This window comes from Ahaetulla prasina, chromosome 3 (genome assembly GCF_028640845.1).
Source record: "Ahaetulla prasina isolate Xishuangbanna chromosome 3, ASM2864084v1, whole genome shotgun sequence".
NCBI classification, from domain to species: Eukaryota; Metazoa; Chordata; class Lepidosauria; order Squamata; family Colubridae; genus Ahaetulla; species Ahaetulla prasina.
Window position 1 is genome coordinate 15,306,057 of NC_080541.1, and position 13,866 is coordinate 15,319,922.

The following is a 13,866-nucleotide window of genomic DNA, read 5'->3' on the forward strand; positions in this document are numbered from 1 at the left end:
GTCAATTAAATTAAAATAAAGGAAAGTGCTTCTGTATCGGACAAAACCCCTATCGCCCACCATGAAAGCTGGAACGACCACTAGTGGGCGGTAGGGACCAGGTTGACAACCACTGGTCTACAGAGTCACATGGAATATTTCTCAAGGGACCATCTTCTATGGAGAAGCTTCTTCTCTGTTATGTTTTTGTGAATTCTTGATACTTCAAGGAGCGTGAGTGAATATTGTATTTCCCGAGTCCCAGTCTGGTTGACTTGTCCTTATATAGGTAGTCCTCGACCTCAGACAATTCATTTAGTGACCGTTCCTAGTTATGTCACCAAAAAAAGTGGACTTATGACTGTTTTTTCCCCATGGTCACATGATCAGAATTCAGACGCTTGACAATTGAGTCACATTTATGACGGTTTCAGTGACCCCTGGTCATGCGATCCTCTTTTGTATTGTGTTGTAAATGTTGTACCTTGATGAACGTATCTTTTCTTTTATGTAAGAGCATATGCACCAAGACAAATTCCTTGTGTGTCCAATCACACTTGGCCAATAAACATTCTATTCTATTCTTTTGCAACCTTCTGACAAGCAAAGTCAATGGAGAAGCCAGATTCACTTAACAACCGTGTTACCAACTTAACAACTGCAGTGATTCACTTAACAACTGTGGCGAGAAAGGTCGTAAAATGGGACTGTTTCACTTGGCAACAAAATTTTTTTGGCTCAATGGTGGTTGTAAGTCGAGGATTATGTATACTTCATAATGCTCTATTTTCTGCTGAGATTCTACAGGCTTCAAAATGCCCTAGTTTGAGTTCTGCTAAATTTCTGGTAACTTATCAAAACTTGGCATAAATATGTACCGTATATACTCGAATATAAGCCGATCCGAGTATAAGCCGAGGTCCCCAATTTTACCCCAAAAACTGGGGTAAACTGGGGACTCGAGTATAAGCCGAGGGTGGGAAATGAGGCACCTACGGTTGAAACCCTCCTCCTCAGCTGAGAAGGCTGGCGGCTCCCCGCCCGCCCTCTCACTGCACCGGCAGGGCTTCAGTCCGAAAATGTGAAAAAGAAAAAAAAAACTCGAGTATAAGCCGTATATACTCGAATATAAGCCGATCCGAGTATAAGCGAGGGCTTAAAAAAAAAAACTTGAGTATAAGCCGTATATACTCGAGTATAAGCGAGGGGCGTTTTCAGCACAAAAATGTGCTGAAAAACTCTTCAGTATACGGTAAATGAAATTCAGTGGTGAAAAAACTGAGGTTCTACATTTAAAAATGTAGAAAAACAAAAATACACAGGTATAGTATATATGGTACCTCGTTTAATAGTAGTAATTGTGAGAGGGATCTTGGAGTCCTAGTGGACAATTACTTAAATATGAGTTCTAGGCTGCATAAACCGAGGGATAGAATCAAGATCACATGAAGTGTTAATACCACTTTATAACACCTTGGTAAGGCCACACTTGGAACATTGCATTCAGTTTTGGTCACCAGATGTAAAACAGATGTGGAGACTCTAGAAAGAGTGCAGAGAAGAGCAACAAAGATGGTTAGGGGACTGGAGGCTAAAACATACAATGAACGGTTGCTGGAACTGGGTATATCTAGTTTAATGAAAAGAATGACTAGGGAGACATGATAGCAGTGTTCCAATATCTCAGGGGCTGCCACAAAGAAGAGGGAGTCAAGCTATTCTCCAAAGCACCTGAAGGTAGAAGAAGAAGCAATGGATGGAAACTAATCAAGGAGAAAAGCAACTTAGAACTAAGGAGAAATTTCCTGACAGTTAGAACAATGAATCAGTGGAACAACTTTCCTCCAGAAGTTGTGAATGTTCCAACACTGGAAGTTTTTAGGAACATATTGGATAACCATTTGTCTGAAGTGGTGTAGGGTTTCCTGCCTAAGCAGGGGGTTGGACTAGAAGACCTCCAAGGTCCCTCCAATTCTGTTATTCTATTCTAAATGCATATTTTTCTTTGCAAACAATCATTCATAACGTAGCTAAAAATGCCCTAGTTTGAGTTCTGCTAAATTTCTGGTAACTTATCAAAACTTGGCATAAATATGTACCGTATATACTCGAATATAAGCCGATCCGAGTATAAGCCGAGGTCCCCAATTTTACCCCAAAAACTGGGGTAAACTGGGGACTCGAGTATAAGCCGAGGGTGGGAAATGAGACACCTACGGTTGAAACCCTCCTCCTCAGCTGAGAAGGCTGGCGGCTCCCCGCCCGCCCTCTCACTGCACCGGCAGGGCTTCAGTCGATAAAATGTGAAAAAAGAAAAAAAACTCGAGTATAAGCCGTATATACTCGAGTATAAGCGAGGGCTTAAAAAAAAAACTTGAGTATAAGCGAGGGGCGTTTTCAGCACAAAAATGTGCTGAAAAACTCTAAATGAAATTCAGTGGTGAAAAAACTAAGGTTCTACATTTAGAAATGTAGAAAAACAAAAATACACAGGTATAGTATATATGGTACCTCGTTTAATAGTAGTAATTGTGAGAGGGATCTTGGAGTCCTAGTGGACAATTACTTAAATATGAGCCAGCAGTGTGCAACAGCTGCCAAAAAAGCGAACACAGTTCTAGGCTGCATAAACCGAGGGATAGAATCAAGATCACATGAAGTGTTAATACCACTTTATAACACCTTGGTAAGGCCACACTTGGAACATTGCATTCAGTTTTGGTCACCAGATGTAAAACAGATGTGGAGACTCTAGAAAGAGTGCAGAGAAGAGCAACAAAGATGGTTAGGGGACTGGAGGCTAAAACATACAATGAACGGTTGCTGGAACTGGGTATATCTAGTTTAATGAAAAGAATGACTAGGGGAGACATGATAGTAGTGTTCCAATATCTCAGGGGCTGCCACAAAGAAGAGGGAGTCAAGCTATTCTCCAAAGCACCTGAAGGTAGAAGAAGAAGCAATGGATGGAAACTAATCAAGGAGAGAAGCAACTTAGAACTAAGGGAAAATTTCCTGACAGTTAGAACAATGAATCAGTGGAACAACTTGCCTCCAGAAGTTGTGAATGCTCCAACACTGGAAGTTGTTAGAAAGAGATAGGATAACCATTTGTCTGAAGTGGTGTAGGGTTTCCTGCCTAAACGGGGTTGGACTAGAAGACCTCCAAGGTCCCTTCCAACTCTGTTATTCTATTCTAAATGCATATTTTTCTTTGCAAACAATCATTCATAACGTAGCTAAAAATGCACATGTGCCTTGCAATGCATGAAATGCTTTGGATTATTAAGGCTGAAGAATAATAGTCTTACGTAGATCAACAAATCTATTGTCCATGCAATTAATTTAAATGTAGTCATTTTAGAGGTTTGGTATTAGGAGTCTTCTTTGTTATTAGCTCACATAATACTTAGTAGTTATCCTACCCAGAAGTTCCCTTCAAGCCCATCAAAGGCAAGCTCCAGGAAAATTTAGCATTTGAAAACATTTTTTTTTTATTTGCATTTATATCCCGCCCTTCTCCGAAGACTCAGGGCGGCTTACACTATGTTAGCAATAGTCTTCATCCTATTTGTATATTTATATACAAAGTCAACTTATTGCCCCCAACAATCTGGGTCCTCATTTTACCTACCTTATAAAGGATGGAAGGCTGAGTCAACCTTGGGCCTGGTGGGACTAGAACCTGCAGTAATTGCAGGCAGCTGTGTTAACAATAGACTGTCTTACCAGTCTGAGCCACAGAGGCCCTTTTGATAGATGTGTTTTATTATATGGAAGAAATTCAAAATTTAGAAGGTTTGCAATTCTGCACGGTCACTCAATGACCATCATTGGGAACAATAACTTCAGTGGTTTCAGAGAGACACCCTGACTTAAAACAGAGCGTTTAAAATGTTAAATCATGTTTGTAGCTTTTGAACCAAAGTGGCTTCAAAGAGGTTAGAAATAGCAAGGGAAAAAATCCAGTCTGATTAATTCTGATTTAATTGTCAGAGTTGAGCAAATATCGCCCCCTTGTGTTCGACCCGTCTCTGGAAAATAATGCTGAATTTTGTACAGGTAGTCCTTGATTTACAACAGTTTGTTTAGTGACCGTTCAAAGTTACAACAGCACTGAAAAATGTGCTTTATGAGCATTTTTCACATTTACGACCTTTGCAGCATTCCCCCCCCCCAATGATCACGTGATCAAAATTCAAATGCTTGGCAACTGGTTCATATTTATGACGGTCGCAGTGTCCCTGGGGTTATGGGATCCCCTTTGGCGACCTTCTGACAAGCAAAGTCAATGGGGAAGCCAGATTCACTTAACGATCGGATTGTTGTTGTTAGTTGCGAAGTCGTGTCAGACCCATTGTGACCTCATGGACAACGTTTCTCCAGGCTTCCTGTCCTCTGGAGTCTATTTAAGCTCATGCCGACTGCTTCAGTGACTCCATCCAGCCACCTCGTTCTCTGTCGTCCCCTTCTTCTTTTGCCCTCAATCTTTCCCAGCATTAGGCTCTTCTCCAGGGAGTCCTTCCTTCTTATTAGGTGGCCAAAGTATTTGAGTTTCATCTTCAGGATCTGGCCTTCTAAAGAGCAGTCAGGGTTGATCTCCTCTAGGACTGACTGGTTGGATCGCGTTGCAGTCCAAAGGGACTCACAGGAATCTTCTCCAGCACCAGAGTTCAAAGGCCTCAATTCTTTAGTGCTCAGCCTTCCTTATGGTCCAACTTTCACAGCCATACATTGCAACTGGGAAAACCAGAGCCTTGACTATACGCACTTTTGTTGGCAGGGTGAAGTCTCTGCTTTTTAATACGCTGTCTAGATTGGATTACTAAGTTATTAACTCTAGTGATTCACTTAATAACTGTAGCAAGAATGGTCGGAAAATGGGGCAAAACTCACGTAACAAATGTCTCGCTTAACAACAGTTAAGCTCAGTTGTGGTCGTAAGCCGAGGACTAGCTCAGTTGTGGTCGTAAGCCGAGGACTAGCTGAATTCAAGAACAAGCTGCCATTAGTTTTCCTAATGGATTTGAGAAGAAATAGTTTCTTCTCAATGCTTCAGCTGAACTGGTGTAACTGTAAAATGATGTATCTCCATCAGGGGTGAAATGCTCCTGGTTCGGACCAGATCAGCTGATCCGATAGCAATGGCAGCGGGTGGTTCGGAGAACCGGTAGGAAAAATCCTTCCCCCCCACCCCACCCCACCCGCCCATGCCCGCCCGGTCACCCACTTGCCGCGTCTTTCCGGCTCACTCGCTTTTCCCGCCCGAATGGTAGGAATAGGTAGTAAAAAAAATGCATTTAAAAAAGTAAAAAAAAGGCTCCGACGATCACAGCTGTGGCCTAGGATCATCAGAATCTTTTTTTTTTTACTTTTTTAAAGCATTTTTTTACTACCTATTTGCCCAAATAGGCAGTTAAAAAATGCTTTAAAAAAAGTTTTTAAAAAAGGCTGTGACGATCCCGCGCCACAGCTGATCATCTCCTCCCACACACACGCTGTTCTACTTACCTTCCTTCCCATGCCTCCTTTTGGCGGGCACACGCACACCTTGTATTTGGTGTGTGGTGCGCACTGTGCATGCGTGCGCACAGCGTGCATTTGGCGCGCAGAGCACATGCGCAGCCACCAAACCGGTAGTAAACCGGTTCAGATTTCACCACTGATCTCCATCCATGTCTGGCCAAATTCATATGTTTTTTTTAAAAAGTAACAGAGAAAGAAACAGTTTTCCTAGAAGGCTTGAAAGAGACTTCCTTTTTCTTTACCAGTTTTGTGTAGAACCTATTTTTAGAAATCATTAATAACCATGCCCATTTTGATTTATTTTTGATTTGTTCCTCTGCGTATTTCTGTTTCCTTTTTCTAACAATGTACTTAGTGTAGCCTTTAGATTATCGTAATCAAGTAATGGAGAGCAAGATTAGTGTAGTGATGAAGACACCAGGCTAGAAACCAGGAGACTGTGATTTCTAGTCCCATCTTAGCCATGAAAGCCAGGTCAGTGAGTTTGGACCAATCACCAGGAGACTGAGAGTTCTAGTCCCACCTTAGTCTTGAAAGCCAGCTGGGTGACTTTGGACCAATCACCAGGAGACTATAAATTCTAATCCTGCCTTAGCCATAAAAGCCAGGTCAGTGAGTTTGGACCAATCACCGGGAGACTGTGAGTTCTAGTCCCGCCTTAGCCATGAAAACCAGGTCTGTGACTTTGGACCAATCACCAGGAGATGGTGAATTCTAGTTCCAGCTTAGGCACAAAGCTAGCTGGGTAACTCAGGGACAGTGTCTCTCTGAGCCCTAGGAAAGAGGCAGTGGCAAATTACTTCTAAAAATTTTTCCCAAGGAAATGACAGAGAATCTGTCCAGGCAATCTCTAAGAATCAGACGCAGTTGATCAGAAGAAAAGAAAATTAATATGCCTCCTGCCATATCATGGGAAAAAAAACAATTTCAATCTCCCAAACATTCTTAACATTTCTCAGTAATGACTTGCAGATAAGATGAAAATGTTTATTTCTGTTAATGCACCACTGATGCAGATGAAAATGTCAATACATTTAGTAATGGACAAGGGGAAAAAAATACAGCATCTGTGCGGGAATGATCTTTAAGTTAAAAATATAACAAAACAAACATTAAGCAAAGTAAAATTGTGTTTTTTCTTATGTTTAAGTCAAACAGGCAACCTGCTAAATTAAATCTGCTTACATGCCAAGTGAAACCAAACGCCGAAGACAAGAAATCATTTGACCTGATATCACGTATGTCTTTATGAAGTTAATTACTTGAATATTAAATTGTTGTTTAGGATTGGGGTTATCTTGAACAGTTGTTGGAAAATATACATATTAAGCTCTGGGGAAATCAAGAGTTTCAGGCAGTTCAAATGAGTATAAAGATTTATCATAAGCTTAAGCTCTCTACAAGAATCTGACCAACTAACAGTCAAGGGAAATGAGCGGGAGATAAGAAAGGCATTCAAGATGGGCTGGACTTAAACTTCTTGCAGGCTTGCCGGGACTTGAGTCTTATGACATGTTTGACTCCTCCCTCGGGTTCAGCCTAGTTATCTCCTACAATATATCTATTTAGAACTGACCTAGGCATTTTATAGCGTCTGGGCCATATCTGGACTGTGGATGGTCCCAATACAGCCCATGGTATTGGCGGTTTGGGTGGGGCATCAGCAGAGTTGGCACCAGAAGTCAAATGCAGTGGTGGCATTGGGGGGTGGGGCAGAGGCAGGAGCGGGGGGGTGGTCAGCCTTCCATAGCAGTCCTAGTTTCTCATGCATCCTGTTGGGAAAATTAATTGCCCACCTCTGATTTAGAACTATTCTTGCCTTGGATATTTTTGTAAGAGCAAGTTAACTCTTTTTTTTTAACGTGAACAAAATGTTTTCTACTGAAAATAGAACTTCTGAAGGTTCCCTGACTCATTTCAGCATATGTCCTTAGTTACTAAATGTTGACTTTTAAGTCTTTAAATATATATTTTTTCCTCTAAGAATGCAATTAATACGTTCATTATTTTGAAGATTTGCATGTTTATGTTCCAGATAACAGAACATACCACTTTCAGGCAGAAGATGAGCAAGATTATGTCGCGTAAGAACATTTTCATTCCTGGAGTTTTTTGAAAAGTTTTTGTTTTTGTCCAATGATAAACAAGAGTAATGTTGGCTGGCAACATGGGTGTATATTTTAGCTACTTCACAACAATGTGAATGCCTGCTCACCTCTTTCCAGGTTATGTTCCTGCTAGCATGTCATTCTAGAGAGTTCTTTAAAATTAAAATGGATGTCAGGGTTCCGACCAATGCCCTAATAAAAGCAGGAGCCTCGAGTCAGTTTTCAACGAAAATCCAATTATTTATTAGGAGCCTCTTGCGAGCTCCTTTTTTTCTGGCACAGCACTCGGGCCATCAAAGGAGCACCAACATGAGTGATGTCGAGCTGGCCGAGCCCTCCCTGGCCACCCACCCACCCTTGAGGTCAAATACCACCCTGATGCGGCCCTCAATGAAATCGAATTTGACACCCCAATCTATTCGCATTTGCATGCTTTCGAATTGCCTGATGGGCAGGAGCTGGAACAAGGAATGGGAGCTCACTCCACTGTGCGGCGCGGGGTCTCCAACCCAGTGTGTCAGCTTTCCAGCTGACTAGTTCAGCATCTTTAACTGCTGAGCCATCGCGCCCCCTCCTTAACCACAACACCATGTTAATTCTCATAAAATTGGAACCGCAACATTGAAATCTTTACACTCTAGTGACAAGTTACATGTTAAAGCAGTAAGTTAGATGGATCACAGTTAAATGAGATCCGTGAAGCATCAGTTCTCCCCTTTATTTTTGTCTTGGTGCATATGCTCTCAGTATACAGAAAAGAAAAGATACATTCATCAAGAATCATAAGATACAACACTTAATGATAGTCATAGGGTTCAAATAAGCAATCAGGAAACAATATCAATATAAATCGTAAGGATACAAGCAACAAAGTTACAGTCATACATAAGTGGAAGGAGATGGGAATGATGAGAAGATTAATAGTGCAGATTTAGTAAATAGTTTGACAGTGTTGAGGGAATTATTTGTTTAGCAGGGTGATTGTGTTCGGGGGAAAAACTGTTCTTGGGGCCTAACAAAATGGGACATAACTCACTTAACAACTGTCTTGCTTAGCCACAGTAATTTTGGGCTCCATTGAGTCATAAGTCAAGGACCTTTGTATTGTCTTCCAAATTTTCTTCTTTCACCTCCTTCAAAGTTTTAAAGAGATGGAATAAAATAAGAATAGGGAGCAATTTTCATAATCTCTTCCTCCCTGTTGTATTTCTTTTATAATTGGGTAAATGTTGCGATCGTTTCTGTCTTATTATAGTTGGATATCAGTATTGACCAACAGCAAAGAAGAAGCTTTAAATATGGCATTCCGGGGAGAACAGAGCACAGGGGAGAACAGTCTTGAAGATCTTACAAAAGCCATCATCGATGACGTTCAGAGATTGGCTGGAAATGATGTCTGTTGTGACTGTGGATCACCAGGTACTTGAGTGTACATTAACAATAACTTACTTAGGAAATGTGTTTCTTTACTGCAAGATCCAATCTGGGTCGGTCATCAGGAGCAGAGATTTCGTCTTCCGAGCTTTCAGACCCATGCTGGAGTCCATCCTCAGGGAACTTCTCTCCCTTCAGAATGTGTCCTTTAGGCTATTCCAGGGGTGTGCAAACTTGGCTCTTTTAAGACTTGTGGACTTCAACTCCCAGAGTTCCTCAGCCAGCTCTGGGAGTTGAAGTCCACAAGTCTTAAAAGAGCCAAGTTTGCAGACCCCTGGGCTATTCCATTGTGTCTGGCTTTTTCTTTTGATTGGGGTGTTGATGGCCAGCTATTAAGTCATTGGCTGTTGTTTCCATGGGCTCCTAGCTAATGATAAATGAGCATTCCTGTTGACTGACAAGGGGCTTCTTTCCCAGGCTGCAATCATTTCCCTGGCTGTTTTTGTACCTGCTCTGCCAACAATCTTAGTACCCTGTTTCCCCGAAAATAAGACCCAACCGGAAAATAAGTCCTAGCATGATTTTTTCAGGATGCTCGTAATATAAGCCCTACCCCCCAAAATAAACCCCAGTTAAGATTGTCAGCCAGATGGGTGCATTTAATACCGTATTTCCCCCCCAAAAAGACCTAATCAGAAAATAAGCCCTAATGCGTCTTTTGGAGCAAAAATTATCTTATTTTGGGAGAAACACGGTAGCTGTGAAATTGAATGTACATCCTTGTTTCATTGCAATGTGAGGCTACCAATCAGTTTGGGTCTCCTCGTCTGACCGCTTGTGTTCTTGCAGTCGGGTGATTAGCTTCCTCCCCATCTGTCCTACATGGTCACAGGGGCAATCCATGAAGGAGATCCTGTAGATCAGGGGTCTCCAACCTTGGCAACTTGAAGACTTGTGGACGTCAACTCCCAGAATTCCTCAGCCAGCAAAGCTGGCTGAGGAATTCTGGGAGTTGACGTCCACAAGTCTTCAAGTTGCCAAGGTTGGAGACCCTTGCTGTGCAATGCCCACTTTCAGCTCTCAGAAGTTGCATTCCACTGCTTCCGAAATATTCCGAAAATGTATGGCAGGGTGTGCCATATAGTTGGTCTTGTACCTTTCTTTCTATTTATTTAAAAAAAAAAAATAGGGCTGCCCAACACAGAGCTGGTAGTTTGTGACTGTGTAGTTTGTTCCTAAGACGTCTTTCAATACACAGTCTAAAGTTTAACAGACGTATCAAGAAGCATTAGGTGTTTGCAATTACAATAAACTACAGATAGTCCTGAACTTACAACCATTCATTTAGTGACCGTTCGAAGTTACAGCAGCAATTTTAAAAAAGTGACTTAGGACCATTTTTCACATTTACGACCGCTGCAGCATTCCCCAGGGTTACATGATCAAAATTTGGCCGCTTGACAACTAGGTCATATTTATGATGGATTGGAAGCGTCCTGGGGTCACGTGATCCCCTTTTGTGACCTTCTGACGAGCAAAGTCAATGGGGTTGGCCAGATTCACTTAACAACTGTTTTACCAACTACAGTGATTCACTTAACAACTCTGTTGAGAAACGGAACAAAACGGGGCGAAACCCACTTAACAACTAGCAATGGAAATTTCATATCCGTTGGTCATAAGTCGAGGACAAACTGTACCCAAAGTTGTCGTCATTATTGAAGATAAAAAAAGATTTGTAACATTGTTCTTATCTATTTTTCATTTTCCTCAGATCCAACTTGGCTTTCTACTAACCTGGGCATCTTAACCTGTATAGAATGTTCCGGAATACATAGAGAAATGGGTGTTCATATTTCTCGAATCCAATCTTTAGAACTGGACAAATTAGGAACATCCGAACTCTTGGTAAACAGCTTTATGAAATAAGTATTATCCACTTGCTGTAATTACGAGGGGGGGAAATCGACAAACTAGCATTTATGTTCCACCTTTATGATTTTTATAAGTAACTTAAGGCAGCAAACATACCTATTACTCTTTCCTCCCTTTTATTTTCCCCGCAACAACAACCCTTATGAGGTGAGTTGGGCTGAGATATAACAGTGATTGGCCCAGAGTCACTCACCCTTTTATACCTAATGCAGGGCTAGAACTCAGGGTCTCCTGGTTTCTAGTCTGATGTCTTAAACCAGGGGTCTCCAACCTTGGTCCCTTTAAGACTTGTGGACTTCAATTCCCAGAGTTCCTCAGCCAGCTTTGCTGGCTGAGGGACTCTGGGAGTCAATCCACATGTCTTAAAATTACCAGGTGGGACATCCTGCACTAGATCGAACTGCCTCTTCCACTAGACCAAACTGTATTGATAATTCTTCAGAAATCTCGTTCAATCTGGAGTTGAGGCAGTTTGAGGTGTTCCAGGAATTCTGGGAGTCAATCCACATGTCTTAAAATTACCAGGTGGGACATCCCTGCACTAGGCCAAGGATATCCAATCTTGACAACTTTTAAGACCTTTGGACTTTTAACTCCCAGAATTCCTCATCTAGCATAGCTGGCTGGAGAATTCTGGGAGTCGAAGTCCACATGTCTTAAAATTACCAAGGTGGGACATCCCTGCACTAGATCGAACTGCCTCTTCCACTAGACCAAACTGTATTGATAATTCTTCAGAAATCTACGTTCAATCTGGAGTTGAGGCAGTTTGAGGTGTTCCAGGGAATTCTGGTCCTGAAACAGATTGATTTTGTCTTGCCACGCCATATCCAAGATACATGGGACCTGTTTTTGCTAGCAGAGGCACCGCGGGCTAGTCCTTTGTTATTTCCAGGCTGGCCCTATGGGCCAGATGTGGCCTGAGGGTCTTGAGTTTGACATCCCTGCACTAGGCCAAGGATATCCAATCTTGACAACTTTTAAGACCTTTGGACTTTTAACTCCCAGAATTCCTCATCTAGCATAGCTGGCTGGAGAATTCTGGGAGTCGAAGTCCACATGTCTTAAAATTACCGAGGTGGGACATCCCTGCACTAGATCGAACTGCCTCTTCCACTAGACCAAACTGACTATGTATTGATAATTCTTCAGAAATCTACGTTCAATCTGGAGTTGAGGCAGTTTGAGGTGTTCCAGGGAATTCTGGTCCTGAAACAGATTGATTTTGTCTTGCCACGCCATATCCAAGATACATGGGGCCTGTTCCTATATCAGCGGTTCTCAACCTGTGGGTCGCGACCCCATTGGGGGTCGAATGACGATTTGCCAGGGGTCGCCTAAGACCATCGGAAATATGGGAAGTATGCTTGCGAGTTGAAGAATCGCGCTCCAATGATTGATGCCATAAGCCAGTTGCAGGCTCTTCAAATCGCTAGCCGAATTGGCTTCAGGCATGATGAATTAAAAAAGAGAGAAATCTTTGCTCTGATGTCTCCCTCTCAAGCCAGCTGCAATCACTCCCAATCGCTAGCCTAATCTGGCTTCAGGTGCGATAAACTTAATAGGGGAGAAGTCTCCGCTTTAATGCCTCCGTCCTCAAGGCAATCGCAAGCAGTTCAGATCGCTAGCCAATATGGCTTCAGGCGCGATAAATTCAAAACGAAAATAATTTTACAGTTGGGGGTGGCCACATCGTGGGGAATTGTATTAAAGGGGTCGCAGCACTATAAAGGTTGAGAACCACTGTCCTATATAGAAGATTTATTTCCAGAAACTAAAGATGGTGTGGTTTTTAAGAGGCTGGGGATTCTCAGGAAGTTTCCATGAGGTTCAGCGTGCTCAGATTGGGAATGGGTTTGAGAAAAGCCTATTGAATTGAATCCGGACAAGACAATGCAAATAACAAATGTGTTATTGCTAAAACATGAAACTAAGACAGGGACTGAGACTAATTCTGTTTTGTTGGAGTTGCATTCCTCCTGACGGAGCAGATTTGCAGTTGAGGATTATTCCATGATCAATTCCTCCTAATTTGCAGGTGGCAGTTAAGATGAGAACTTTGGTGACCGGCAAGCCAGCTGTGACTATTCTTGCACTGATCAGATTTAAGTGTGATTATCCAGGACTTGATTAAATACTGCTTTGACAGTTTGCAACATGCTGTCTGCAGGAAGACTTTAGAAAAGTGACCAGAAGTTGTAATTAGTGTAGGCATGTTAACTCAATTGCCTGACCATATGTCACCTGTACCAAAATATCCTAGCAGTTTCCACTTGTTTTGCAGGTACTGTTTAATGTGCTGAATGTCTGTGGAGATTCTCAGTCATCCAGGTCATGGTTGTCCCAAAGGTGCTTTTTTTCAAGAGGCAGCTGGACTTTCTGGTTTTTCTTTGAAGATGTTTTGCTTCTCATCCAAAGAAACTTCTTCAGCTCTTTTAATTTGCTGCTTTAATTGCTTAGGGCCGGGATGGCGAACCTATGGCACGCATACAACAGGTGGCATGCGTAGCCATATCAGTGGGCACATGAGCTCAGCTCCAGTGCACATGCGCGCAGTGCCCAGCTGATTTTCGGGCCTTCTGGGCCCACCAGAAGTAGGGAAACAGGCTGTTTCCTGCCTCCAAAGGGCCTGGGTGGTGGTGGGGAAGGCCACCCCTCCCCAGGCCCTCCCCAGGCCAGAAATGGCTCGTTTGCCAACTTCTGGTTGGACAGGAAGTGACATTTTTTGCTGTCCCCGGCCCCCAGAGCCTCTCTAGGAGTCTCTGGAGGCTGGGGACAGCAAAAAACGTCACTTCCTGTCCAACCGGAAGTTGGTAAACGGGCCGTTTCTGGCCTCCGGGGGGCCTCCAGGGAAATGAGAAAGACCATTTTCCACCCTCCCAGACTCACAGAGAGGCTCTGGAGACAGGTAAGAGAGAAAAACGGGCCTACCAAGCCATCACGT

General features: G+C 42.6%; 1 protein-coding gene across 1 annotated transcript in view; it reads left to right on the forward strand.

Moving 5' to 3' along the window:
- Positions 1-13,866, forward strand: part of ASAP1 (ArfGAP with SH3 domain, ankyrin repeat and PH domain 1) — a 128,762-nt gene that overhangs the window by 77,074 nt on the left and 37,822 nt on the right. The window contains exons 13-16 of the mRNA XM_058178499.1: positions 6,656-6,743; positions 7,541-7,589; positions 8,869-9,032; positions 10,762-10,895. Coding sequence (XP_058034482.1) covers positions 6,656-6,743; positions 7,541-7,589; positions 8,869-9,032; positions 10,762-10,895 — 435 coding nt within the window. The remainder of the gene's footprint in view (positions 1-6,655; positions 6,744-7,540; positions 7,590-8,868; positions 9,033-10,761; positions 10,896-13,866) is intronic.